Consider the following 26,766-nt stretch of genomic DNA (forward strand, 5'->3'; position numbering starts at 1 on the left):
GAATCACTGCCATTAATGTTACTCTGGTGGGAGTCTAGCTCAGTGTCTGAATCACTGCCATTAATGTTACTCTGGTGGGAGTCTAGCTCAGTGTCTGAATCACTGCCATTAATGTTACTCTGGTGGGAGTCTAGCTCAGTGTCTGAATCACTGCCATTAATGTTACTCTGGTGGGAGTCTAGCTCAGTGTCTGAATCACTGCCATTAATGTTACTCTGGTGGGAGTCTAGCTCAGTGTCTGAATCACTGCCATTAATGTTACTCTGGTGGGAGTCTAGCTCAGTGTCTGAATCACTGCCATTAATGTTACTCTGGTGAGAGTCTAGCTCAGTGTCTGAATCACTGCCATTAATGTTACTCTGGTGGGAGTCTAGCTCAGTGTCTGAATCACTGCCATTAATGTTACTCTGGTGGGAGTCTAGCTCAGTGTCTGAATCACTGCCATTAATGTTACTCTGGTGGGAGTCTAGCTCAGTGTCTGAATCACTGCCATTAATGTTACTCTGGTGGGAGTCTAGCTCAGTGTCTGAATCACTGCCATTAATGTTACTCTGGTGGGAGTCTAGCTCAGTGTCTGAATCACTGCCATTAATGTTACTCTGGTGGGAGTCTAGCTCAGTGTCTGAATCACTGCCATTAATGTTACTCTGGTGAGAGTCTAGCTCAGTGTCTGAATCACTGCCATTAATGTTACTCTGGTGGGAGTCTAGCTCAGTGTCTGAATCACTGCCATTAATGTTACTCTGGTGGGAGTCTAGCTCAGTGTCTGAATCACTGCCATTAATGTTACTCTGGTGGGAGTCTAGCTCAGTGTCTGAATCACTGCCATTAATGTTACTCTGGTGAGAGTCTAGCTCAGTGTCCGAATCACTGGCATTAATGTTACTCTGGTGGGAGTCTAGCTCAGTGTCCGAATCACTGCCATTAATGTTACTCTGGTGGGAGTCTAGCTCAGTGTCTGAATCACTGCCATTAATGTTACTCTGGTGAGAGTCTAGCTCAGTGTCCGAATCACTGGCATTAATGTTACTCTGGTGGGAGTCTAGCTCAGTGTCCGAATCACTGCCATTAATGTTACTCTGGTGGGAGTCTAGCTCAGTGTCTGAATCACTGCCATTAATGTTACTCTGGTGAGAGTCTAGCTCAGTGTCTGAATCACTGCCATTAATGTTACTCTGGTGAGAGTCTAGCTCAGTGTCCGAATCACTGGCATTAATGTTACTCTGGTGGGAGTCTAGCTCAGTGTCTGAATCACTGCCATTAATGTTACTCTGGTGGGAGTCTAGCTCAGTGTCTGAATCACTGCCATTAATGTTACTCTGGTGGGAGTCTAGCTCCGTGTCTGAATTACTGCCATTAATGTTACTCTGGTGGGAGTCTAGCTCAGTGTCTGAATCACTGCCATTAATGTTACTCTGGTGGGAGTCGAGCTCAGTGTCTGAATCACTGCCATTAATGTTACTCTGGTGGGAGTCTAGCTCAGTGTCTGAATCACTGCCATTAATGTTACTCTGGTGGGAGTCTAGCTCAGTGTCTGAATCACTGCCATTAATGTTACTCTGGCAGAAAACACAGTAGATTGGGGGTGGTTCTACATCCGTCACCCAATCCGACAATGTATTTTAGATGATAAAAATTCACTGTGTTGAACCAAATTCCTTACCTCCGGCCTGGTGTTTGTCCCAATGATATTAATTCTGTGACCGTTGCTTCCGGACCGTTCTGCCAGTCACGCGGTGATTACAGGTCTTTGGGGTGCAAGTTCCTTCCATGGATTTCCCCCACTCTTGTCTGTGATTTCTATCAAGTTAATATTCTAGCTTGCCGCATCTGTCGACTGTGGCACCATCATCATCTCTCTTTGACCTTTGTCCCAGCAGTTCATTTAGCGATCGTCTTCCTGAACACTTCTTCCCTGCCACATCTCACCCTTCAGAAAAACCTCCTCCGCATTTATCTCTGATCATAAATTCAGTAATCTCCACCAATTATTTTCCCACGCCCAGGGCCCATTTTAAGCCTCCCATTGTCAAGGTCGGGGGGGGGGGTCCCTCGATGTCGGGCACCTAGGTCCCCGACATCGAGTTAGAAGCTCCCCCCCCCCCACCTGGTTGCCAACACTCCTCCCTCAATCCACCCCCCTCCCCTATTTCAAGATTACTCCTCTGTGTCTGGGCCCAAGACGATCTTACACCTGAATGGGTGTAGTACCGGCAGAAGCCACCGCCTCTCCTGTGGTGCTGTCGAACAAAGATGAACTGCCAGCCACTGATTAGCTGGCAACTCTCGGCGTGCTCAACTGGGGTCCTTGATGCCGCGGAAGGCCACCTGCTGCCCAGTTAAGTGCCTGATTGGCACTTGGTTTGACCAGCCTTCCCAAATGGTAGCAGGCAAGAGTCCCCATTGGCTCCATTATATACCGCTCCAGTGTCCAATGCCGTCATTGAAGAACAAAGAGAAGTACAACACAGGAACAGGCCCTCCAAGCCTGCGCCAACCAGGCTGCCCGTCTAACCTAAAACCCTCTACGCTTCCTGGGTCCGTATCCCTCTATTCCCATCCTATTCATGTATTTGTCAAGATGCCCCTTAAATGTCCCTATCGTCCCTGCTTCCACCACCTCCTCCGGCAGCGAGTTCCAGGCACCCACTACCCTCTGTGTAAAAAACCTCCCTCGCACATCTCCTCTAAACTTTGCCCCTCGCACCTTAAACCTATGCCCCCTCGTAATTGACTCTTCCACCCTGGGAAATAGCCTCTGACTATCCACGCTGTCTATGCCCCTCATAATTTTGTAGACCTCTCTCAGGTCGCCCCTCAACCTCCGTCGTTCCAGTGAGAACAAACCGAGCTTATCCAACCGCTCCTCATAGCTAATACCCTCCATACCAGGCAACATTCTGGTAAATCTCTTCTGCACCCTCTCCAAAGCCTCCACATACTTCTGGTAGTGTGGCGACCAGAATTGAACACTATACTCCAAGTGTGGCCTAACTAAGGTTCTATACAGATGCAACATGACTTGCCAATTTTTATACTCAATGCCCCGGCCGATGAAGGCAAGCATGTCCTATGCCTTCTTGACTACTTTCTCCACCTGTGTTGTCACTATCAGTGACCTGTGGACCTGCACACCCAGATCCCTCTGCCTGTCAATACTCTTAAGGGTTCTGCTATTTACTGCTGGTGGAGGCAAGTACGCCTTCTTGACTACCTTGGAATAAGGATTCAGATTACAGAGATCGCCCAGCTCTCTTAAGCACAGCACAGCATGCCCAATGGTCATTCCTCAACTCAGCAGGCCCAATAACAAACTGGTCCGGGTGCTCATTCCTGAGCATCAGGGCAGCACGGTAGCACAGTGGATAGCACTGTTGCTTCACAGCTCCAGGGTCCCAGGTTCGATTCCCTGCTGGGTCACTGTCTGTGCGGAGTCTGCACGTTCTCCCCGAGTCTGCGTGGGTTTCCTCCGGGTGCTCCGGTTTCCTCCCACAGTCCAAAGATGTGCTGGTTAGGCGGATTGGCAATTCTAAGTTGCCCTTAGTGTCCAAGAAAGTTGGGTTTGGTTACTGGGTTACGGGGATAGGGTGGGTGGGCTTGGGTGGGGTGCTCTTTCCAAAGGCCGGTGCAGACCTGATGGGCCGAATGGCCTCCTGCACTGTAAATTCTATGATGTGATAAGTGGCCAGCAGAGATTTGGGGAAGTTGAGAAATAGAAGATGGTAGGCTGATTAGGAAAGCACTGGAATAGTCCCGATCTGGAGGTAGCGAAATAATGGACGAGGGTTTCAGCAGCACGGGGGCGGGGGGGGGGGGCAAAGTTAGGCGATGGAGCTGGGAATAGACAGCCCTGGAAAGTGTGATAATCATTGCAACTTAATTCAATGAGGCCTTTTCTCGAGACACAATATAATCTTTAGTGTCACAAGTGGGCTTACATTAACACTGCAATGAAGTTACTGTGAAAAGCCCCTAGTTGCCACACTCCGGCGCCTGTTCGGGTACGGAGAGGGAGAATTCAGAATGTCCAATTCACCTAACAAGCTCGTCTTTCGGGACTTGTGGGAGGAAACCGGAGCACCCGGAGCAAACCCACGCACACACGGGGAGAACGTGCAGACTCCGCACAGGCAGTGACCCAAGCCGGGAATCGAACCCGGGACCCTGGCGCCGTGAAGCAACAGTGCTAACCACTGTGCCACTGTGCTGCCCTGCGTTAGAAAAATAAAAATCTTTCCTTTTGTTTTCCAAAGGGCGGCACTTGTCAGTCCCAGACCTTTTACAACACGGGATGTTCCTCACAAGTTTGAGTGACTTAGGAGAGGCTGAGATTTCTCCACCTTCCTCCCCTCTGGCACAGAAACCCTGGAAAATAATGAAGGGGCCAGATTGGCAGGAATTTCTCCGGGTCACCGGAGGGCCGTTGGTTTGGGGCTGTGAGTAATGGGAGAGCGAGAGTGGATGCGGAGAGATCGGGAGAGGTTTGACCTTGAGGACGGAGGGGACATTGAAAATGTGCCTGCAGTGTGTGATGGGGAAGAAGATAATTAGTGCTGACAGCTCGTGGCTGTGTGTTGGGACCAGAGGCTGCAGAGAGGAAAAACAACACCCACTTGCCTGATGATTAGAATGTGGCGGTTTGTTCAATGAGGTGCCAGTGGGGAAGGAGGAAGATTAAATCGAATAGCAGACAAAGGCAATACCTGGCTGATTTAACGCTGGTGTTTATTTTGAAGCCAGCAAATTGCAGTGTATGTGTTGCAAAGCAATTGGAAAATATCGCCTGAGTCATACCGCTTGTTCGAGCCGCCCAGAGGATCAGGCCTGTGCTTGCTGATCTGAACTGGCCTTTACTCCAACAAAACCTCTTGTTTAACATTCTCCTCCGAGAAGCAGAGTAGCTTCCCAGCACCCCCCCAGCCTCAGACTTGGGGGTTACCCCAGAGATCGCTGACTGTGGATGGTTCTGCCAGCATCACACTAATAGTCACTCTGAAAGAATTACCAGAAATAAAGATTACTTCTAACTTCAGAGTCACTATTTTAGTAACACCCGCGCAACACTCCCGCGTTCCACCCCCACTCCCGACCCCGCGGGGGACATTCCCCCCAACTCCCACTCCCTACTAAGCACAACACCCCTCTTCCTACTATATTCCAACCCCCAACCCAACACCATCTCCACCCACTGACCGGATACATAGAACATACAGTGCAGAAGGAGGCCATTCGGCCCATCGAGTCTGCACCGGCCCACTTAAGCCCTCACTTCCACCCTATCCCCGTAACCCAATCACCCCTCCTAACCCTTTTGGACACTAAGGGGCAATTGATCATGGCCAATCCACCTAACCCGCACATCTTTGGACTGTGGGAGGAAACCGGAGCACCCGGAGGAAACGCACGCAGACACGGGGAGAACGTGCAGACTCCGCACAGACCGTGACCCAAGCCGGGAATCGAACCTTGGACCCTGGAGCTGTGAAGCAACAGTGCTAACCACCGTGCTGCCGTATGATTGATCAATGATCTGTTTCTCTCCATGGATGTTGCCTGACTTGCTGACGCCTCCTTGACCAGCTCAGTGTCTATATCTGTGTGATATGTCCCTGTTAAACCTGGTGGGCATGTTCCTGTGGCAAAGGTGCTGTTATCGTAGAAGCGGCCATGGATGGGACATCAGCACAGTCGCCAGTGAGGCTTAATCATCCCAACCACTGGGAAGATGTCAGGACCGGAAGAATAGATCCTCCGCAGTGGAACGTCCCTGAAAGAACAACGCTTTGCATCGATCGCCGTTCCTTCACTGTCGCTGGGCCCAGATCCCGGAACTCCCCCCCCCCCCCTTAACAGCACAATGGGTGTACCTACACCACAGGGACCGCAGCGGGTCAAGAAGACAGCTCACCAACACCTCCCCAAGGGGAAATTCGGGATGGGCAAGAAATGCTGGGGCCGAGCCGGCGACGCCCAGTTTCCACAAAAGGACGGGGAAGATTTTGCAGGCGTTTTCAGGGACATAAGGCGGTCGACTTGGTGGGAGGGCTGCAGGGTTTCAGAAGCATCATACACGGGGAGACAGAGGCGGAGAGATGGGAGGAGTTTAACGCGAGAATTCTAGAGCCGAGGGTGCTGACAGTTATGGAGGAGAAATGGAATTTTTCTCCAGGGTAACTGCCTGTGCTGCAATGTAATATCACACATAATGGGTAAGGCATCATCGGATATTAAAACAGATTAACAGCCGTACTGACAGTAACTACATTAATTTCCCCTTGGCCGTGCTCACACTACCTCAGGTGTTTCTTCTGTTAACCCTTGATGAACCTCAGAGCTGGGAAGAGTTGCAATCCTAACTGGATGGCATTAACCCATTCACCTCCCCGCTGTGCGCACTGCGCAATCAGTCATGGGTGGGGGCTGGACGTGGGCGATGGAGGAGGGGGGGGGGGGGTGGGATGGGCGAAAATGAACGGCAGCCAGATTGAAAGGGGCGTCACGTGAGTATCAGTGTTGTGCTCTTGTGGAACATGGGTGATGGGAGGGGGAGGGATGGTTCTCCGCTGTATCCTCTGTATCCTGGCCAATATTCATCCCTCAACCAATGTCACTAAACGCAGGCTACCCGACCATTATACTATTGCTGAGAGCTTGTAGTACCAAATAAAATTGGCTGCTGGGTTTCCTGTCTCACAACAGTGATTGGTTCAAAATATTTAATTTGCTGTGAAGGGTGTCTGAGTTTGGGAAAGGGCACTATGTCAATGCAACTTCCTTCTCTCTGTGATTGCTCCCGGAGCTTGTTGGGGCACTGAAGAGGTTAAAGGTTGCCCTGGTGTCTTGTGTTCATCAATGCTTATAAAATGAGGCCTCGGTGTTTGTCTGTAGTGGTCTAACTGTGTGTTTCTCTCTTTTCCTTTCTCCCTCTCCCTCTCTCTCTCTCTTCACAGTCCCTGGAAAGCACCCGTCGTATGCTACAGCTGGTGGAGGAGGTACTGTGCGAGAAAGTTTCATTTATTTTCCGTATCGGTCAATTCCTGATGAAACCGCGGCCTCATTTCTGTGACGTTTCGTGCGTTGCTTGGGGTCGTCACAGGGCAAGATTTATGTCTGGTGGGCAAAATGGAAATGAATGCTCTCAACTTCCTTCCCCCCCCTCCAGTCCCTCCCTCACCCCAAATTCTGTCTGACGTCTGTTATATTACTACTCCTGGTAACATGTTACATTACAGAGACGTAATATTGTGATGGGTCCGGGTTTACAGAACCCCAAAGTGTTTCATGGAGTTCAACCGACCCACAACTTTTAATAGATTGTGGTGTGGGAAGCACACGGCGCACTCTCCAGGTGTGATACAGCAATTATGGACAAATGGTTTTTAAAACAAAACAATGTTTATTCTATGAACTCAAGTTTACCTTTTTAAAACAAACATTGAATATCTTAACACCCATTACTTCAAAGATAACCCCAAAAGAGTACAACACGAAATAATCCTTCAAACTGTTCCTTTAAACATCCAAAAGACTTCACCTTCAAAAACAGACATGAGGTTACATTCAATATATTTATAGTCCTTGGATTGCAGAAATCAACAGACCAGCTCTGTTTCTTCCTGCAGCTCTCAGAAAAACACACAGACACTCCCAGCGGCCTCCTCAAACTGAAACCAAAAGCAGAAGTGAGCTCAGCTCCCCCCACCCTCTGACATCACTTCAGTAATCTGATCAGCTCCATTTCTTAAAGGTACATTGCTTAAACATCCATTTCTTAAAGGTACTCTCACATGACAATATATATATTACTCATTTGTCTTGCCGAGTTGTATTTAACTTGATGATAAACAGTACCAGGCTTCCAGATGATGACATATTATTTATTGAGCAACAAAATAATCTACTTGTGAGTTCTTTCACTTGAATGTTTTGACTAGTAATAGAATTAACTAAGATTACATTAAATTAACAATTAATATAATACACTACACTCTGAGCTGGTCACGTCTACCCTCTAGCTGCAATACACACACACCAACACTAAGAAAGAGCGGGAAACTCCTTATATAGTCCCGGTTAGTGTTGCCACCTAGTGATCATCTGACTGTACTGACTAATTATGTATTAACATATACAGATTTCACTACAACGTCCACTCTCGCCCAGGTGACCAATCCTCCTGTGTGGACGCGTCTGGTGAACCTTCTGACCATGAAGGGGGGTCAAGCATACCCTCATTGAACACTGTAGTAAGGTGGCCACTCGGCCTGGAGCCCCGTGCTGTTCGTTCCTCTCCTTAGTCTGGAGGTGCGAGAGAGATGCAATGCTTCCTCCTGCTGTTTTAGCGGAGCCCAGTCAGATTGGCAGTCCAGTTGGGCATTAATAATCCTTGACCGTCATGCCTGAGTCATGGGACAGGAATACGAATGAACAAAGAGAGATCAAAGCCCCCTCACCTCTTGCACTCCGAGAACGTCCTCAGATTTTATCACGGACCGTTTACTCGCCCTGGCCACCTGCCCAGCAGAGTAGGCACGGCCTCAACTCAAAGTGGGAGAGCTTCTCTCAATCGCTTAAAGAATCTGGATCTCACAACATTCAAGCATTTAGATGAGCACTCGGAACGCCCCAGCACACAAGGGGCAGCACGGCAGCACAGTGGTTAGCACAGTTGCCTCACAGCTCTAGGGTCCCAGGTTCGATTCCCGGCTTGGGTCACTGTCTGTGCGGAGTCTGCACGTTCTCCTCGTGTGTGCGTGGGTTTCCTCCGGGTGCTCCGGTTTCCTCCCACAGTCCAAAGATGTGCAGGTTAGGTGGATTGGCCATGATAAATTGCCCTGAGGTTAGGTGGGGTTGCAGGGTTGCGGGGATAGGGTGGAGGTGTGGGCTTAAGTAGGGTGCTCTTTCCAAGAGCCGGTGCAGGTTCGATGGGCCGAATGGCCTCCTTCTGCCCTGTAAATCCTATGATTCTAAGGCTGCGGACTGAGTGCTGGAAAATGGGGTTAGAATAGATAGGTGCTTGATGGCCAACGCAGATGGGCCGAAGAGCCTCTTTCTGCTCTGTAAATCTCTCAGTCTCTATAACCTGGTTACAAATCCCGCGGCCTTAGCCAGCCACACGTGAAGCCAATCTCTCAAATTCCCCCCAGTCAAGCATCATCCAATTGGGTAATGAGTCTATTCGCTTTCCGATTGGCGTGGGAAGGCCGTGTGTTACGAGGCTGGTCGTGTTCGCTGACGTATGGCTGGAGCGCGGGGTTAAAACTCCGGGAACAAATTTAATCAGGGTTGGCAACCCCAAATATTGATGTCATCCCAAGGTAAAATTATCTTCAGAGAACGATCCCTCTTTATATTAACCAGTCTCCAATGGAATATCTAATGTCACCTGATTAGCAGGTGGAGTAAGTAATTGGCAGTGTTTTAGTCATTAGTTAAGGTAGTTTTTAAATGTATCGGTGCTCGAGGTTGGAGCCCCAGATGTAAATATTTTTTAATAGAATCCCTACAGTGCAGAAGGAGGCCATTCGGCCCGTTGATCCTGCACCGGCCCTCTGAAAGAGCACCCTAACCTAGGCCCAATCCCCCACTCTATGCTTGTAACCCCACCTAGGGACAATTTAGTGTGGCCAATCCACCTAACCTGCACATCTTTGGACTGTGGGAGGAAACCGGAGCACCCGGAGGAAACCCACGCAGACACCGGAGAAAGGCCCCCTTCCGCACCGGAAATTCTATGATTCTATGAATGTGCAAACTCCACACAGACAGTCGCCCGAGGTCGGAATCAAACCAAAATCCCTGGCACTGTGAGGTGACAGTGCTAACCACTGTGCTAACCACTGTGCTAACCACTGTGCTAACCACTGCCACCGTGCTGCCCTAAATTAATAAATGAATAAATATTCTGCTTCATCCAACTTCAGGCATTTTAAGGAAACTGCCCTCCGATCTGTAATGGCTGTTTCACTGCAGAGATTCTGTAAACCCAAAAACAATCTGCCAACGATCTCCGTTTCGTAACAATAATAATAATCTTTATTGTCACAAGTAGGCTTACATTAACACTGCACTGAAGTTACTGTGAAAAGCCCCTAGTCACCATATTCCGGCACCTGTTCGGTTACGCAGAGGGAGAATACAGAATGCCCAATTCACCTAACAGCACGTCTTTCGGGACTTGTGGGAGAAAACCGGAGCACCCGGAGGAAACCCACGCAGACACGGGGAGAACGTGCAGACTCCGCATAGACAGTGATCCAAGCCGGGAATCGAACCTGGGACCCTGGCGATGTGAAGCAGCAGTGCTAACCACCGTGCTACCATGCCGCCCATTGTAGTATCATACAAGAAGGCAAGCAAGGGTTAATGAAATGTGTACAGCTAGCCAGTAGAGGGAGATACTCCTATGAGTCCGTAAGGGATGATGCTGAGCCTTGTGGAGTTTGAAGGAGTTGGAAGATTGTCAGGCATAGGAGCAGTTGTGTACTTGAGAGTTCGGTAGTTAGAGATAGCATGGGCGAAATCTCCGATATCGGCGCGATGTCTGCCGACCAGCTCCCAAAACGGCGCAAATCAGTCGGGCATCGCGCCGCCCCAAAGGTGCAGAATGCTCCGCATCTTTGGGGGCCGAGCCCCAACCTTAAGGGGCTAGGCCAGCGCCGGACTAATTTCCGCCCCGCCAGCTGGCGGAAAAGGCCTTTGGTGCCCCGCCAGCTGGCGTGGAAATTACATCTCCAGGCGGCGCATGCACGGGAGCGTTAGCGGCCGCTGACAGTTTCCCGCGCATGCGCAATGGAGGGAGTCTCTTCCACCTCCGCCATGGTGGAGACCGTAGCAGAGGCGGAAGGGAAAGAGTGCTCCCACGGCACAGGCCCGCCCGCGGATCGGTGGGCCCCGATCGCGGGCCAGGCCACCGTGGGGGCACCCCCCAGGGCCAGATCGCCCCGCGCCCCCCCAGGACCCCAGAGCCCGCCCGCGCCGCCTTGTCCCGCCGGTAAGGTAGGTGGTTTAATCTACGCCGGCGGGACAGGCATTTTAGCTGTGGGCCGGAAAATCGCAGGGCGGGGGGGGGGGGGTGGTGCCAACCGGCGCGGCTCGATTCCAGCCCCCACCGAATCTTCGAATTCGGGACCCAGCGGGGGGTCGGAGAATGTCGCCCCATAGTTTAATATAGAAACCTTCTACTTTAGGAATGTGAACGAATCTTAGTTAGTAGTCTAAATAAATTTATAGTTTTGTTTATTAACAAAGCTTTTGTTTTTTATTCAACACTGCGCACCCGAGCCAGTCAGGTAAAGCAAAATCGAGAACGCAGCACCCATAAAGTTTCTATTCTACAAATTTTTAGTTGTTTCCTGTTCTCTTCCCCCCCCCCCCCCCCCCCCCCCACCCCGCCCCCCAGCAAGATGGTTCCAGCAAGAACCATCATCTCCACAAAGCAACCAGTTCAGAATGGAGCTCCAGTCAAGAAAGGCGCTATGCAGATGCAGCTCTTTGCTTTGTGAAAAATGATGGCAGGTGAGAAATGGTTCGCGCTGACCAACGCCACAAGAGAGAAAATATGCCGGCATGTTTGTGCAATCTCATTAATCTACGCAGGACCAATGTCCTCGGCCGCAAATAATTAGGTTGCCCGTCCCAGTCAATGCATTTGAAAGAACATCTGTTCATGTGAATCCTTGTGCTAATAACATGAGCAATCGACAGACGGGTTGTAAATGTGAACCGGCAGCTTAACTCAAGGACAAAGTCTGGGACTCGCAGTCTCCATTGGTGTCGACACGCGGATTTTATTCCCACACTGCCCCATCGGAATAAAATAGCCAGCAGGATAACTCCAAACTTGGGTTGGATCTGGAGAGGGAGCAGTGTCGGTTCACAAGCCTGTCACTGGCGGTGTGAGCGACTTGGACTGATGAATTAAGGCCAAAATCGATATTTTAAATGTTAAGCTACAACACAGAACTACATTGCACCTTAAACATGCATTCCCTGTAGAGTACCCAGTGGTGAAAGTGTTCAGTTACAACTCACGTTCATGATTGAAATGCATTACCCCTTTAAATGCATTACCCCTTTAAACGCATTACCCCTTTAAATGCATTGTCACTTTCAACGCATTGTCACTTTAAACGCATTGCCCCTTTAAACGCACTAGCCCTTTAAACGCATTGTCACTTTAACCACATTAGCCCTTTAAATGCGATGTCACTTTAAACGCATTACCCCTTTAAACACATTGTCACTTTAACTGCATTAGCCCTTTAAACGCTATGTCATTTTAAACGCATTACCCCTTTAAACGCATTGTCACTTTAACTGCATTACTTCTTTAAACACATTGTCACTTTAACCGCATTAGCCCTTTAAACGCTATGTCACTTTAAACGCATTGTCCCTTTAAACGCAATGTCCCTTTAAACGCATTGCCCCTTTAAACGCATTGTCACTTTAAACGCAATGTCCCTTTAAACGCATTGTCCCTTTAAACGCATTGTCACTTTAACCACATTAGCCCTTTAAATGCGATGTCACTTCAAACGCATTACCCCTTTAAACACATTGTCACTTTAACTGCATTAGCCCTTTAAACGCTATGTCATTTTAAACGCATTACCCCTTTAGACACATTGTCACTTTAACTGCATTACCCCTTTAAACACATTGTCACTTTAACCGCATTAGCCCTTTAAACGCTATGTCACTTTAAACGCAATGTCCCTTTAAACGCATTGCCCCTTTAAACGCATTGTCACTTTAAACGCAATGTCCCTTTAAACGCATTGTCCCTTTAAATGCATTACCCCTTTAAACGCATTGCCCCTTTAAACGCATTGTCACTTTAAACGCAATGTCCCTTCAAACGCATTGCCCCTTTAAACGCATAGTCCCTTTAAACGCAATGTCCCTTTAAACGCATTGTCCCTTTAAACGCATTGCCCCTTTAAACGCAATGTCCCTTTAAACGCATTGCCCCTTTAAACGCATTGCCCCTTTAAACGCATTGCCCCTTTAAACGCATTGCCCCTTTAAACGCATTACCCCTTTAAACGCATTGCCCCTTTAAACGCATTGTCACTTTAAACGCAATGTCCCTTTAAACCCATTGTCACTTTAAATGCATTGTCACTTTAAACACATTGCCCCTTTAAACGCATTGTCCCTTTAAACGCAATGTCCCTTTAAACACATTGTCCCTTTAAACGCATTGCCCCTTTAAACGCAATGTCCCTTTAAACGCATTGCCCCTTTAAACGCATTGCCCCTTTAAACGCATTGCCCCTTTAAACGCAATGTCCCTTTAAACGCATTGCCCCTTTAAACGCATTGCCCCTTTAAACGCATTGCCCCTTTAAACGCATTGCCCCTTTAAACGCATTACCCCTTTAAACGCATTGCCCCTTTAAACGCATTGTCACTTTAAACGCAATGTCCCTTTAAACCCATTGTCACTTTAAATGCATTGTCACTTTAAACGCATTGCCCCTTTAAACGCATTGTCCCTTTAAACGCAATGTCCCTTTAAACACATTGTCCCTTTAAACGCATTGCCCCTTTAAACGCAATGTCCCTTTAAACGCATTGCCCCTTTAAACGCATTGCCCCTTTAAACGCATTGCCCCTTTAAACGCAATGTCCCTTTAAACGCATTGTCCCTTTAAACGCATTGTCACTTTAAATGCATTGTCACTTTAAACGCAATGTCCCTTTAAACGCATTGCCCCTTTAAACGCATTGTCCCTTAAAACGCAATGTCCCTTTAAACGCATTGTCCCTTTAAACGCATTGCCCCTTTAAACGCAATGTCCCTTTAAACGCATTGTCCCTTTAAACGCATTGCCCCTTTAAACGCATTGTCACTTTAAACGCATTGCCCCATTAAACCCATTGTCACTTTAAACGCATTGCCCCTTTAAACGCAATGTCCCTTTAAACGCAATGTCCCCTTAAACGCATTGTCCCTTTAAACGCATTGTCCCTTTAAACGCATTGCCCCATTAAACGCAATGTCCCTTTAAACGCATTGTCCCTTTAAACCCATTGTCACTTTAAACGCATTGCCCCATTAAACCCATTGTCACTTTAAACGCATTGTCACTTTAAACGCATTGCCCCTTTAAATGCATTGGCACTTTAAATGCATTACCCCATTAAACCCATTGTCACTTTAAACGCATTGCCCCTTTAAATGCATTACCCCTTTAAACGCATTGTCACTTTAAACGCATTGCCCCTTTAAACGCATTGTCACTTTAAACGCATTGCCCCTTTAAATGCATTGGCACTTTAAATGCATTACCCCATTAAACCCATTGTCACTTTAAACGCATTGCCCCTTTAAATGCATTACCCCTTTAAACGCATTGTCACTTTAAACGCATTGCCCCTTTAAACGCATTGTCACTTTAAACGCATTGCCCCTTTAAACGCATTGTCACTTTAAACGCATTACCCCTTTAAACGCATTGTCACTTTAAACCCATTGTCACTTTAAACCCATTGTCACTTTAAACGCATTGCCCCTTTAAACGCATTGTCACTTTAAACGCATTGCCCCTTTAAACGCATTGTCACTTTAAACGCATTGCCCCTTTAAACGCATTACCCCTTTAAACGCATTGCCCCTTTAAACGCATTGTCACTTTAAACGCATTACCCCTTTAAACGCATTGTCACTTTAAACCCATTGTCACTTTAAACGCATTGCCCCTTTAAACGCATTGTCACTTTAAACGCATTGCCCCTTTAAACGCATTGTCACTTTAAACGCATTGCCCCTTTAAACGCATTACCCCTTTAAACGCATTGTCACTTTAAATGCATTGTCACTTTAAACGAAATGTCCCTTAAAACGCATTGTCACTTTAAATACATTGTCACTTTAAACGCATTGCCCCTTTAAATACATGACCCCTTTCACTGCATTGCCACTTTAAAAGTATTGCCACGTTAAACGAATTATCCCTTTAAACACATTACTCCTTTAATCGCATTGTCACTTTAAATGCATTACCCCTTTAAACACCTTACCCCTTTAAATGCATTACCCCTTTAAACACCTTACCCCTTTAAATGCATTGTCACTTTAAACGCATTACCCCTTTAAACGCATTGTCACTTTAAACGCATTAGGGGCTGTTTAGCACAGGGCTAAATCGCTGGCTTTGAAAGCAGACCAAGGCAGGCCAGCAGCACGGTTCAATTCCTGGAACAGCCTCCCCGAACAGGTGCCGGAATGTGGCGACTAGGGGCTTTTCACAGTAACATAGAAATAACATAGAATTTACAGTGCAGAAGGAGGCCATTCGGCCCATCGAGACTGCACCAGCTCTTGGAAAGAGCACCCAACCCAAGGTCAACACCTCCACCCTATCCCCATAACCCAGTCACCCCACCCAACACTAAGGGCAATTTTGGACACTAAGGGCAATTTATCATGGCCAATCCACCTAACCTGCACATCTTTGTACTGTGGGAGGAAACCGGAGCACCCGGAGGAAACCCACGCACACACGGGGAGGATGTGCAGACTCCGCACAGACAGTGACCCAAGCCGGAATCGAACTTGGGACCCTGGAGCTGTGAAGCAATTGTGCTATCCACAATGCTACCATGCTGCCCCCTTCTACTTCTACTTGTGACGATAAGTGATTTTCCTTTCCTTTTCCTTTAAACGCATTACCCCTTTAACTACATTACCCCTTTAACTACATTACCCCTTTAAACGCATTGCCACTTCAAACGCATTGCCACTTTAAACGCATTGTCACTTTAAATGCATTACCCCTTTAACTACATTACCCCTTTAACTACATTACCCTTTAAACGCATTACCCCTTTAAACGCATTACCCCTTTAAAGCTGTCATCTATTTTTCGCTCAGCTGTCAGCTGCTGTTTTTCTCTCACGCTGTTAGAACTTTGGCACGAACCTGGCTGCTCTTTTTCAACTTTTTTTGAACTTTTAAAACTTCACTCGTACGGCTCGAAAGCTCTTTCAGCAACCTCGACAGGACATTCCTTCGGGCCTTTTGGAAAGTTCTTTTTTTCCCCAGTGTTCCACATCTGCCCTGCAGGGTCTGGCAATATCTCAACGTCTCAAAGGGGTCCATTAGCCCAAAGACAGGCATTCGGGTAAGTACATTGTTCTTCAGACTTTGACGAAAACAGGATACTCTCAGGTGTCGGACCAGAGGCAGTGTTGCCATAATCCTGTCCTCATCGCCAGAGGTGATGATGCAGGTTCACAGATTGCATTGGAACCACAAAGGGTATTTATTACAAAGAAAAACTGTACAACAGCAGAGGAATCCACCCACCCACCCAATTACCCGAGAGCACCCACCCACCCAATTACCCGAGAGCACCCACCCACCCGGCTGCCCGAGAGCACCCACCCACCCGGCTACCCTACAACACCCACCCGGCTACCCTACAACACCCACCCGGCTACCCTACAACACCCACCCGGCTACCCTACAACACCCACCCACCCGGCTACCCTACAACACCCACCCGGCTACCCTACAACACCCACCCGGCTACCCTACAACACCCACCCAGCTGCCCTACAACACCCACCCGGCTACCCTACAACACCCACCCACCCGGCTACCCTACAACACCCACCCGGCTACCCTACAACACCCACCCGGCTACCCTACAACACCCACCCACCCGGCTACCCTACAACACCCACCCACCCGGCTACCCTACAACACCCATCCACCCGGCTACCCTACAACACCCACTCACCCGGCTACCCTACAACACCCACCCACCCGGCTACCCTACAACACCCACTCACCCGGCTACCCTACAACACCCACTCACCCGGCTACCCTACAACACCCACTCACCCGGCTACCCTACAACACCCATCCACCCGGCTACCCTACAACACCCACCCACCCGGCTCCCTACAACACCCACCCGGCTACCCTACAACACCCACCCACCCACCCACCCACCCGGCTACCCTACAGCACCCATCCACCCGGCTACCCTACAACACCCACCCACCCGGCTACCCTACAACACCCACTCACCCGGCTACCCTACAACACCCACCCACCCGGCTACCCTACAACACCCACCCACCCGGCTACCCTACAACACCCACCCACCCGGCTACCCTACAACACCCACCCACCCGGCTACCCTACAGCACCCACCCACCCGGCTACCCTACAACACCCACCCGGCTACCCTACAACACCCATCCACCCACCCGGCTACCCTACAACACCCACCCTCCCACCCGGCTACCCTACAGCACCCACCCACCCGGCTACCCTACAACACCCACCCACCCGGCTACCCTACAACACCCACCCACTCACCCGGCTACCCTACAGCACCCGCCCACCCGGCTGCCCGAGAGCACCCACCCACCCGGCTACCCTACAGCACCCACCCACCCGGCTACCCTACAACACCCACCCACCCGGCTACCCTACAACACCCACCCACCCACCCGGCTGCCCTACAACACCCACCCACCCGGCTGCCCGACAACACCCACCCACCCGGCTACCCTACAACACCCACCCACCCGGCTACCCTACAACACCCACCCACCCGGCTACCCGACAACACCCACCCACCCGGCTACCCGACAACACCCACCCGGCTACCCTACAACACCCACCCACCCGGCTGCCCTACAACACCCACCCGGCTACCCTACAACACCCTCCCACCCGGCTACCCTACAACACCCACCCGGCTACCCTACAACACCCACCCACCCGGCTGCCCTACAACACCCACCCGGCTACCCTACAACACCCACCCGGCTACCCGACAACACCCACCCACCCGGCTACCCTACAACACCCACCCACCCGGCTACCCTACAACACCCACCCACCCGGCTACCCGACAACACCCACCCACCCGGCTACCCTACAACACCCACCCACCCGGCTACCCTACAGCACCCACCCACCCGGCTACCCTACAACACCCACCCACCCGGCTACCCTACAACACCCACCCACCCGGCTACCCTACAACACCCACCCACCCGGCTACCCTACAGCACCCACCCGGCTACCCTACAACACCCACCCACCCGGCTACCCTACAGCACCCACCCAGCTACCCTACAACACCCACCCGGCTACCCTACAGCACCCACCCACCCGGCTACCCGACAACACCCACCCGGCTACCCTACAACACCCACCCACCCGGCTACCCTACAGCACCCACCCACCCAGCTACCCTACAACACCCACCCGGCTACCCTACAGCACCCACCCACCCGGCTACCCGACAACACCCACCCACCCGGCTACCCGACAACACCCACCCACCCGGCTACCCTACAACACCCACCCACCCGGCTGCCCTACAACACCCACCCGGCTACCCTACAACACCCTCCCACCCGGCTACCCTACAACACCCACCCGGCTGCCCTACAACACCCACCCGGCTACCCGACAACACCCACCCACCCGGCTACCCTACAACACCCACCCACCCGGCTACCCTACAACACCCTCCCACCCGGCGACCCTACAACACCCACCCGGCTGCCCTACAACACCCACCCACCCACCCGGCTACCCGACAACACCCACCCACCCGGCTACCCTACAACACCCACCCACCCGGCTACCCTACAACACCCACCCACCCGGCTACCCTACAACACCCACCCACCCGGCTACCCTACAACACCCACCCACCCACCCGGCTGCCCTACAACACCCACTCACCCGGCTACCCTACAGCACCCACCCACCCGGCTACCCTACAACACCCACCCACCCGGCTACCCTACAATACCCACCCACCCGGCTACCCTACAACACCCACCCGGCTACCCGACAACACCCACCCACCCACCCGGCTACCCTACAACACCCACCCACCCACCCGGCTACCCTACAACACCCACTCACCCGGCTACCCGAGTCCCTTTTTAAAATTGATTTCGAGTACCCAATTCATTTTTTCCAATTAAGGGGCAATTTAGCGTGGCCAATCCACCTACCCTGCACATCTTTGCGAGACCCACACAAACACGGGGAGAACGTGCAAACTCCACATGGACAGTGACGCAGAGCCGGGATCGAACCTGGGACCTCGGCGCCCTGAGGCAGCAGTGCTAACCCACTGCCCCACCGTGCTGCCCTGCTCTAGACCCTTCCTATCTTCTGCCGAAGTTATAACTCCACCCCCTGGGGTGATTGCCCACTCTGCGACCCAATTGGTCCCCCAAGGCAGGTGAGCCTCTTCTGCTGTGTTGCCCTTAAAGGCACAATCACCACCATAGGCTTGGTCAAAGAGGTCATTGGGTCATTTTCAAGGAGGATGCTGAGAGATTGAAGGAGTGGATTGCAGGGCTTTGAGGCCGAGATGGCTGAAGGCGTGGCCACTAACGGAAAGTTGAAGAAAATCAGGGCTGTGCAAAGAGGCCCGAATTGGTGGCACGCACACGCTCTCGTAGGGTTGTCGGAATGGAGGAGATTCCAGAGGTAGGCCATGGAGAGAACACAAGAATGAGAATTTTAAATACCCACTTTGCTGAAACCCACCAATGTATCTTTCACTTTAACACCCTCTTTCTCAGGATGGTAGACCTGCTGATCTGAAACACCATCAGTTTTCCCATCTGCACATACATCCAGCCTCGTATATCACAAACCCGGCAGTGGCTAATCGCTTCTTTCCCAATCTTTTTTTAAAAAATATCTTTTATTCAAGATTTTTGGCCAAACGTAACAGTACGTAGTGTTTCTTTTACACAGCAATAAAGCAATATAAATAACCGTGGCCAGTTTTAAACAAATAAATAAATAATATATAAACAAAAACAAAATCTAAACTGAATGGCAACTGCCTTATCCAAAATAAATACTCTCCAAAAATACAATCCGACAATCCAATATACAATTACATATACCAAATACCTATACATATACAATAACATCCCTGAGAGTCCGTCCGATTCCCCCCCCCCCCCGGGTTGCTGCTGTTGTCTACTTCTTCTCCATTCCCTCTATCTTTCTGTGAGGTAATCGACGAACGGTTGCCACCGCCTGGTGAACCCCTGAGCCGAACCCCTTAACACGAACTTAATCTGTTCTAACTTTATAAACCCTGCCATGTCGTTTATCCAGGTCTCCAACCCCGGGGGTTTGGCTTCCTTCCACATTAACAGTATCCTGCGCCGGGCTACTAGGGACGCAAAGGCCAACACGTCAGCCTCTCTCGCCTCCTGCACTCCCGGCTCTTCTGCAACCCCAAATATAGCCAACCCCCAGCTTGGTTCGACCCGGACCCCCACCACCTTCGAAAGCACCTTTGCCACCCCCACCCAGAACCCCTGTAGTGCCGGGCATGACCAGAACATGTGGGTGTGATTCGCTGGGCTTCTCGAGCATCTCGCACACCTATCCTCTACCCCCAAAAATTTACTAAGCTGTGCTCCAGTCATATGCTCCCTGTGTAACACCTTAAATTGTATCAGGCTTAGCCTGGCACACGAGGACGATGAGTTTACCCTACGTAGGGCATCAGCCCACAGCCCCTCCTCAATCTCCTCCCCCAGTTCTTCTTCCCATTTCCCTTTCAGCTCATCTACCATGATCTCCCCCTCGTCCCTCATTTCCCTGTATATGTCCGACACCTTACCATCCCCCACCCATGTCTCTGAGATCACTCTATCCTGCACCTCCTGCGTCGGGAGCTGTGGGAATTCCCTCACCTGTTGCCTCGCAAAAGCCCTCAATTGCATGTACCGAAATGCATTCCCTTGGGGCAACCCATATTTTTCCGTCAGCGCTCCCAGACTCGCAAATGTCCCATCTACAAACAGGTCTCTCAGTTGTACTACCCCAGCTCTTTGCCATGCTCCAAATCCCCCATCCATTCTCCCCGGAACGAACCTATGATTGTTTCTTATCGGGGACCGCACCGAGGCTCCCGTCCTTCCCCTATGTCGTCTCCACTGCCCCCAAATTTTCAATGTAGCCACCACCACCGGGCTTGTGGTGTATTTCTTTGGTGAGAACGGCAACGGCGCCGTCACCATAGCTTGTAGGCTAGTCCCCCTGCAGGACGCCCTCTCCAATCTCTTCCATGCCGCTCCCTCCCCTTCTCCCATCCACTTACACACCATTGAAACATTGGCGGCCCAGTAGTACTCGCTTAGGCTCGGTAGTGCCAGCCCCCCCCTGTCTCTACTACGCTGCAAGAATCCCCTCCTCACTCTCGGGGTCTTCCCAGCCCACACAAAACTCATAATACTCTTCTCGATTCTTTTGAAAAAAGCCTTCGTGATCACCACCGGGAGGCACTGAAACACAAAGAGGAATCTCGGGAGGACCACCATTTTAACCGCCTGCACCCTCCCTGCCAGTGACAGGGATACCATGTCCCATCTCTTAAAGTCCTCCTCCATCTGTTCCACCAACCGCGTTAAATTAAGCCTGTGTAATGTACCCCAATTCTTGGCTATCTGGATCCCCAAGTACCGGAAGTCCCTTGTTACCTTCCTCAATGGTAAATCCTCTATCTCTCTGCTCTGCTCCCCTGGATGCACCACAAACAGCTAACTTTTCCCCATGTTCAGTTTATACCCTGAAAAATCCCCAAACTCCCCAAGTATCCGCATTATCTCTGGCATCCCCTCCGCCGGGTCCGCCACATATAGCAACAAATCATCCGCATACAGAGATACCCGGTGTTCTTCTCCCCCCCCTGAGTACTCCCCTCCACTTCCTGGAACCCCTCAATGCTATGGCCAGGGGTTCAATCGCCAGTGCAAACAATAACGGGGACAGAGGACATCCCTGCCTCGTCCCTCTATGGAGCCGAAAATAGTCAGACTCCCGTCCATTCGTGACCACGCTCGCCATCGGGGCCCTATACAGCAACTGTACCCACCTGATATACCCATCCCCAAAGCCAAATCTCCTCAGCACCTCCCACAAATAATCCCACTCCACTCTATCAAATGCTTTCTCGGCATCCATCGCCACCACTATCTCCGCTTCCCCCTCTGGTGGGGGCATCATCATTACCCCTAACAGCCTCCGTATATTCGTGTTCAGCTGTCTCCCCTTCACAAACCCAGTTTGGTCCTCATGAACCACCCCCGGGACACAATCCTCTATCCTCATTGCCATTACCTTGGCCAGAATCTTAGCGTCCACATTCAGGAGGGAAATGGGCCTGTAGGACCCGCATTGCAGCGGGTCTTTTTCCTTCTTTAGGAGGAGCGATATCGTTGCCTCTGACATAGTCGGGGGCAGCTGCCCCCTTTCCCTCGCCTCATTAAAGGTTCTCATCAGTAGCGGGGCCAGCAAGTCCATATATTTCATATAGAATTCAACTGGGAATCCATCTGGTCCCGGGGCCTTCCCCGCCTTCATGCTCCCATTCCCTTTCACTACTTCCTCCGTCTCAATCTGTGCTCCCAGTCCTACCCTCTCCTGCTCCTCCACCTTAGGAAATTCCAGCTGATCCAGAAAGCACATCATTCTCTCCTTCCCATCCGGGGGCTGAGCTTCATATAATCTTTCATAAAATGCCTAGAACACTCCATTCACTCTCTCCGCTCCCCGCTCCGTCTCTCCCTCCTCATCTCTCACCCCCCCTATCTCCCTCGCTGCTCCCCTTTTCCTCAGTTGGTGGGCCAGCAACCTGCTCGCCTTCTCCCCGTATTCGTACTGTACACCCTGTGCCTTCCTTCGTTGTGCCTCTGCATTACCCGTAGTCAACAAGTCAAATTCTACATGTAGCCATTGCCTTTCCCTGTACAGTCCCTCCTCCGGTGCCTCCGCATATTGTCTGTCCACCCTCAGAAGTTCTTTCAACAACCGCTTCCTTTCCCTACCCTCCTGCTTTCCTTTATGTGCCCTAATAGATATCAGCTCCCCTCTAACCACTGCCTTCAACGCCTCCCAGACCACTCCCACCTGTACCTCCCCATTATCATTGAGTTCCAAGTACCTTTCAATACACCCCCTCACCCTTAAACACACCCCCTCATCTGCCAATAATCCCATGTCCATTCTCCAGGGTGGACGCTGTTGTTTTTCTTCCCCTATCTCCAGGTCCACCCAATGTGGAGCATGATCCGAAATGGCTATAGCCGTGTACTCCGTCCCCGTCACCTTTGGGATCAGTGCCCTTCCCATAACAAAAAAATCTATTCGTGAATAAACTTTGTGGACATAGGAGAAAAACGAAAACTCCTTACTCCTAGGTCTACTAAATCTCCAGGGGTCTACTCCTCCCATCTGCTCCATAAAGTCCTTAAGCACCCTAGCTGCAGCCGGCCTCCTTCCGGTCCTGGACCTCGATCTGTCCAGCCCTGGGTCCAGCACCGTATTAAAGTCTCCACCCATTACCAACTTTCCCGCCTCTAGGTCCGGGATGCGTCCCAACATACCCTTCTTAAAATTGGCATAATCCCAGTTCGGGGCATACACGTTCACTAATACCACCGCCTCCCCTTGCAATTTGCCCCCACTATCCGCCACTATAGTCTTTGCCTCAAACATTACCCGCTTCCCCACTAGTATGGCCACCCCCCTGTTTTTTGCGTCTAGCCCCGAATGAAACACCTGCCCCACCCATCCTTTGCGTAGTCTGATCTGGTCTATCAGCTTCAGATGCGTCTCCTGAAGCATAACCACATCTGCCTTAAGTTTCTTTAGGTGTGCGAGTACCCGTGCCCTCTTAATCGGCCCGTTCAGCCCTCTCACATTCCAAGTAATCAACCGGGTTGGGGGGCTCTTTACCGCCCCCCCCCCTTGACGACTAGCCATCTCCTTTTTCAATCCAGTTCCTCACCCGGTTCCCACGTAGCCGTATCTCCCCCAAGCGGCGCCCCCCCGCCCCGACCACCCCCCCCCCCCATACCAGCTCCCCCTTCTCCCCAGCAGCAGCAACCCAGTTAACCCCCCCCCCCGCTAGATCCCAAACTAGCGTAATTGCACCCCCCATGTTGCTCCCAGAAGTCAGCAAACTCTGGCCGACCTCGGCTTCCCCCCGTGACCTCGGCTCACACTGTGCGAGGCCCCCTCCTTCCTGCTTCCCTGTTCCCGCCGTGATTACCATAGCGCGGGAACAAAGCCCGCGCTTCCCTTTTAGCCCCGCCCCCAATGGCCGGCGCCCTCAGTTCCTCATCCTCCCTCCCCCACGACATGGGGAAGAGAGAAAAGTTACAGGGTCGCAGGATTAACAACTTGGGAAGTCATCTCTTCCCTCTTTTCCCCCCCTTCATCCCACATATTCACCCCCCCACTTTGTCCCAAACGTTCTTTTTCTGGCTCCAGTTTCTCCTCGACAATAAATGTCCACGCCTCATCTGCCGTTTTGAAGTAGTGGTGTTTCCCTTGATGTGTGACCCACAGTCTTGCCGGTTGCAGCATTCCAAATTTAATCTTCCGTTTGTGCAGCACCGCCTTGGCCCGATTAAAGCTTGCCCTCCTTCTCGCCACCTCCGCACTCCAATCTTGATACACGCGGATCACCGCGTTCTCCCACCTACTGCTCCGAGTTTTCTTTGCCCATCTGAGGACCATCTCTCTGTCCTTATATCGGAGAAATCTCACCACTATGGCTCGAGGAATTTCTCCAGCCCTCGGTCTTCGCGCCATAACTCGATAGGCTCCCTCCACCTCCAGCGGACCCGTCGGGGCCTCCGATCCCATTAACGAGTGCAGCATCGTGCTCACATATGCCCCGACGTCCGCCCCTTCTACACCTTCGGGAAGACCAAGAATCCTTAAATTCTTCCTCCTCGCATTATTCTCCAGCACCTCCAGCCTTTCCACACACCTTTTGTGTTGTGCCTCGTGCATCTCCGTCTTCACCACCAGGCCCTGTATGTCGTCCTCATTCTCAGCAGCCTTTGCCTTCACGACCCGAAGCTCCTGTTCCTGGGTCTTTTGCTCCTCCTTTAGCCCCTCAATCGCTTGTAATATCGGGGCCAACAGCTCCTTCTTCATCTCCTTTTTGAGTTCTTCCACGCAACGCCGTAGGAACTCTTGTTGGTCAGGGCCCCATATTAAACTGCCTCCTTCCGACGCCATCTTGCTTTGTGCTTGCCTTCCTGGCCGCTGCTCTAGAGGATCCACCGCAATCCGGCCACTTTCCTCTCTTTTTTCCATCCGTGTCCAGGGGGGATTCCCTTCTGGATTACCGCACAGTGTTTTTTGCCGTTAGAATTGCCGTTGGGGCTCCTATTAAGAGCCCAAAAGTCCGTTCCACCGGGAGCTGCCGAAACGTGCGACTTAGCTGGTCATCGCCGCACCCGGAACTGTCTTCTTTCCCAATCTTTTGAACCTTGGTTTATGTCTTGCGCTGCGCTGTGTCCTTTCAACCAGGTTTTGGGATAACAGTTATATAAACAAAATTGAGCATTAAAATAATAAATCTCTTGTCATTCAACGTCAGAAGAAGTCTATAATTGTGGAACCAAGTGTGTGCAGAGCACACTTTGCTCAGTATTTGTAGCACGGTGGTTAGCACTGCTGCCCCACAGCGCCAGGGACCCGGGTTCAATTCTGACCTGTCAAGTGCGGAGTCTGCACGTTCTCCCCGTGTCTGCGTGGGTTTCCTCCGGGTGCTCCGGTTTCCTCCCACAGTCCAAAGACGTGCAGGTTAGGTGGATTGACCGTGCTAAGTTGCCCCTTAGTGTCCAAAAGGTTAGGTGGGGTTACGGGGATTGGGTCAGGGCATGGGCCTGGGTAGGTTACTCTTTCCAAGGGTCGGTGCAGACTCGATGGGCCGAATGGCCTCCTTCTGCACTGGAGAGTTTCTATTATGTATTGCGTGATAGATAGGATGTGCACTATCTATAATGTAACATTGTCCTGATATATTTAAATAGTAGAAACTCCGACGATACCAAAGCATTATGATTTGTTACACTAAATCTCTTCATTAAGTTATCCAATTGCTCCGTTTGTTGAGATGCTTAATTTCACATCGAAATTTCAATCGAAACACGCCCAAGCATCCTATTGGATGCTTTGGAAACACAGGTTCTGGCGATCGACACACGAGCTAAACACACTCGACCACGACCTCAAGCATCTGGGAAGAAATGAGAGGGCTGGGCGCTTTGAGATTGAAAAAGTGCTCCTACGTGTTTAAGCGTTATTTTGTGATATCGAGGCGGCACTTGGGCCCAGCAGGCACAAATTGAAAAAGCGCGATCCTTCAGCATGATCCTGATCGCCCTCAGGGACCCTCGTGCCCTCAAATAAATACTTCAGCCGTTCCATCTGTAGTTCCCCCATGTTGCACAAACAAAATGTGTGCACCAGAAATAATTTGTGATGCTTCCCGCATACCAGCACTGGCTTCCGCTCTCCTGTTATATCGTACTTGTTCAAGAGCTGCACGGATGTTATGTTGACCGAGAAAACCCTTCTCGATTAGCTTCAATGACACAAGAAAATACACACACTGTTCGCTTTAACTTTATTTTATTTGTGTCTTCCAATCTTCAAAATCGATCACACAGAATGTGTCTCAGATTCACAGCTGAGCTTTAGGTATTACCCGCCATCGTAAACCAGTGTGTAGAAGGAGGCCCCATCGAGTCTGCAGTGGCCCTTGGAAAGAGCACCCTACCCAAGACCACACCTCCACATTTTCCCAAGAACCCCACCCAAACTTTTTGGACACTGAGGGACACTTTAGCACGGCCAATCCACCTGACCCGCACATCTTTGGACTGCGGGAGGAAACCGGAGCACCCAGAGGAAACCCACGCACACACGGGGAGAAC

At 50.8% G+C, this 26,766-nt stretch overlaps 1 protein-coding gene across 4 annotated transcripts in view; it reads left to right on the forward strand.

Moving 5' to 3' along the window:
* LOC140402480 (synaptosomal-associated protein 25-like) overlaps positions 1 to 26,766 on the forward strand; it is a 404,508-nt gene that overhangs the window by 326,883 nt on the left and 50,859 nt on the right. For all 4 annotated transcript variants that reach the window (XM_072490303.1, XM_072490304.1, XM_072490301.1 and 1 more), the window contains exon 3: positions 6,951 to 6,992. In XM_072490303.1, coding sequence (XP_072346404.1) covers positions 6,951 to 6,992 — 42 coding nt within the window. The remainder of the gene's footprint in view (positions 1 to 6,950; positions 6,993 to 26,766) is intronic.

The sequence above is a fragment of the Scyliorhinus torazame genome, chromosome 25 (assembly GCF_047496885.1).
Source record: "Scyliorhinus torazame isolate Kashiwa2021f chromosome 25, sScyTor2.1, whole genome shotgun sequence".
In the NCBI taxonomy this organism is placed as follows: Eukaryota; Metazoa; Chordata; class Chondrichthyes; order Carcharhiniformes; family Scyliorhinidae; genus Scyliorhinus; species Scyliorhinus torazame.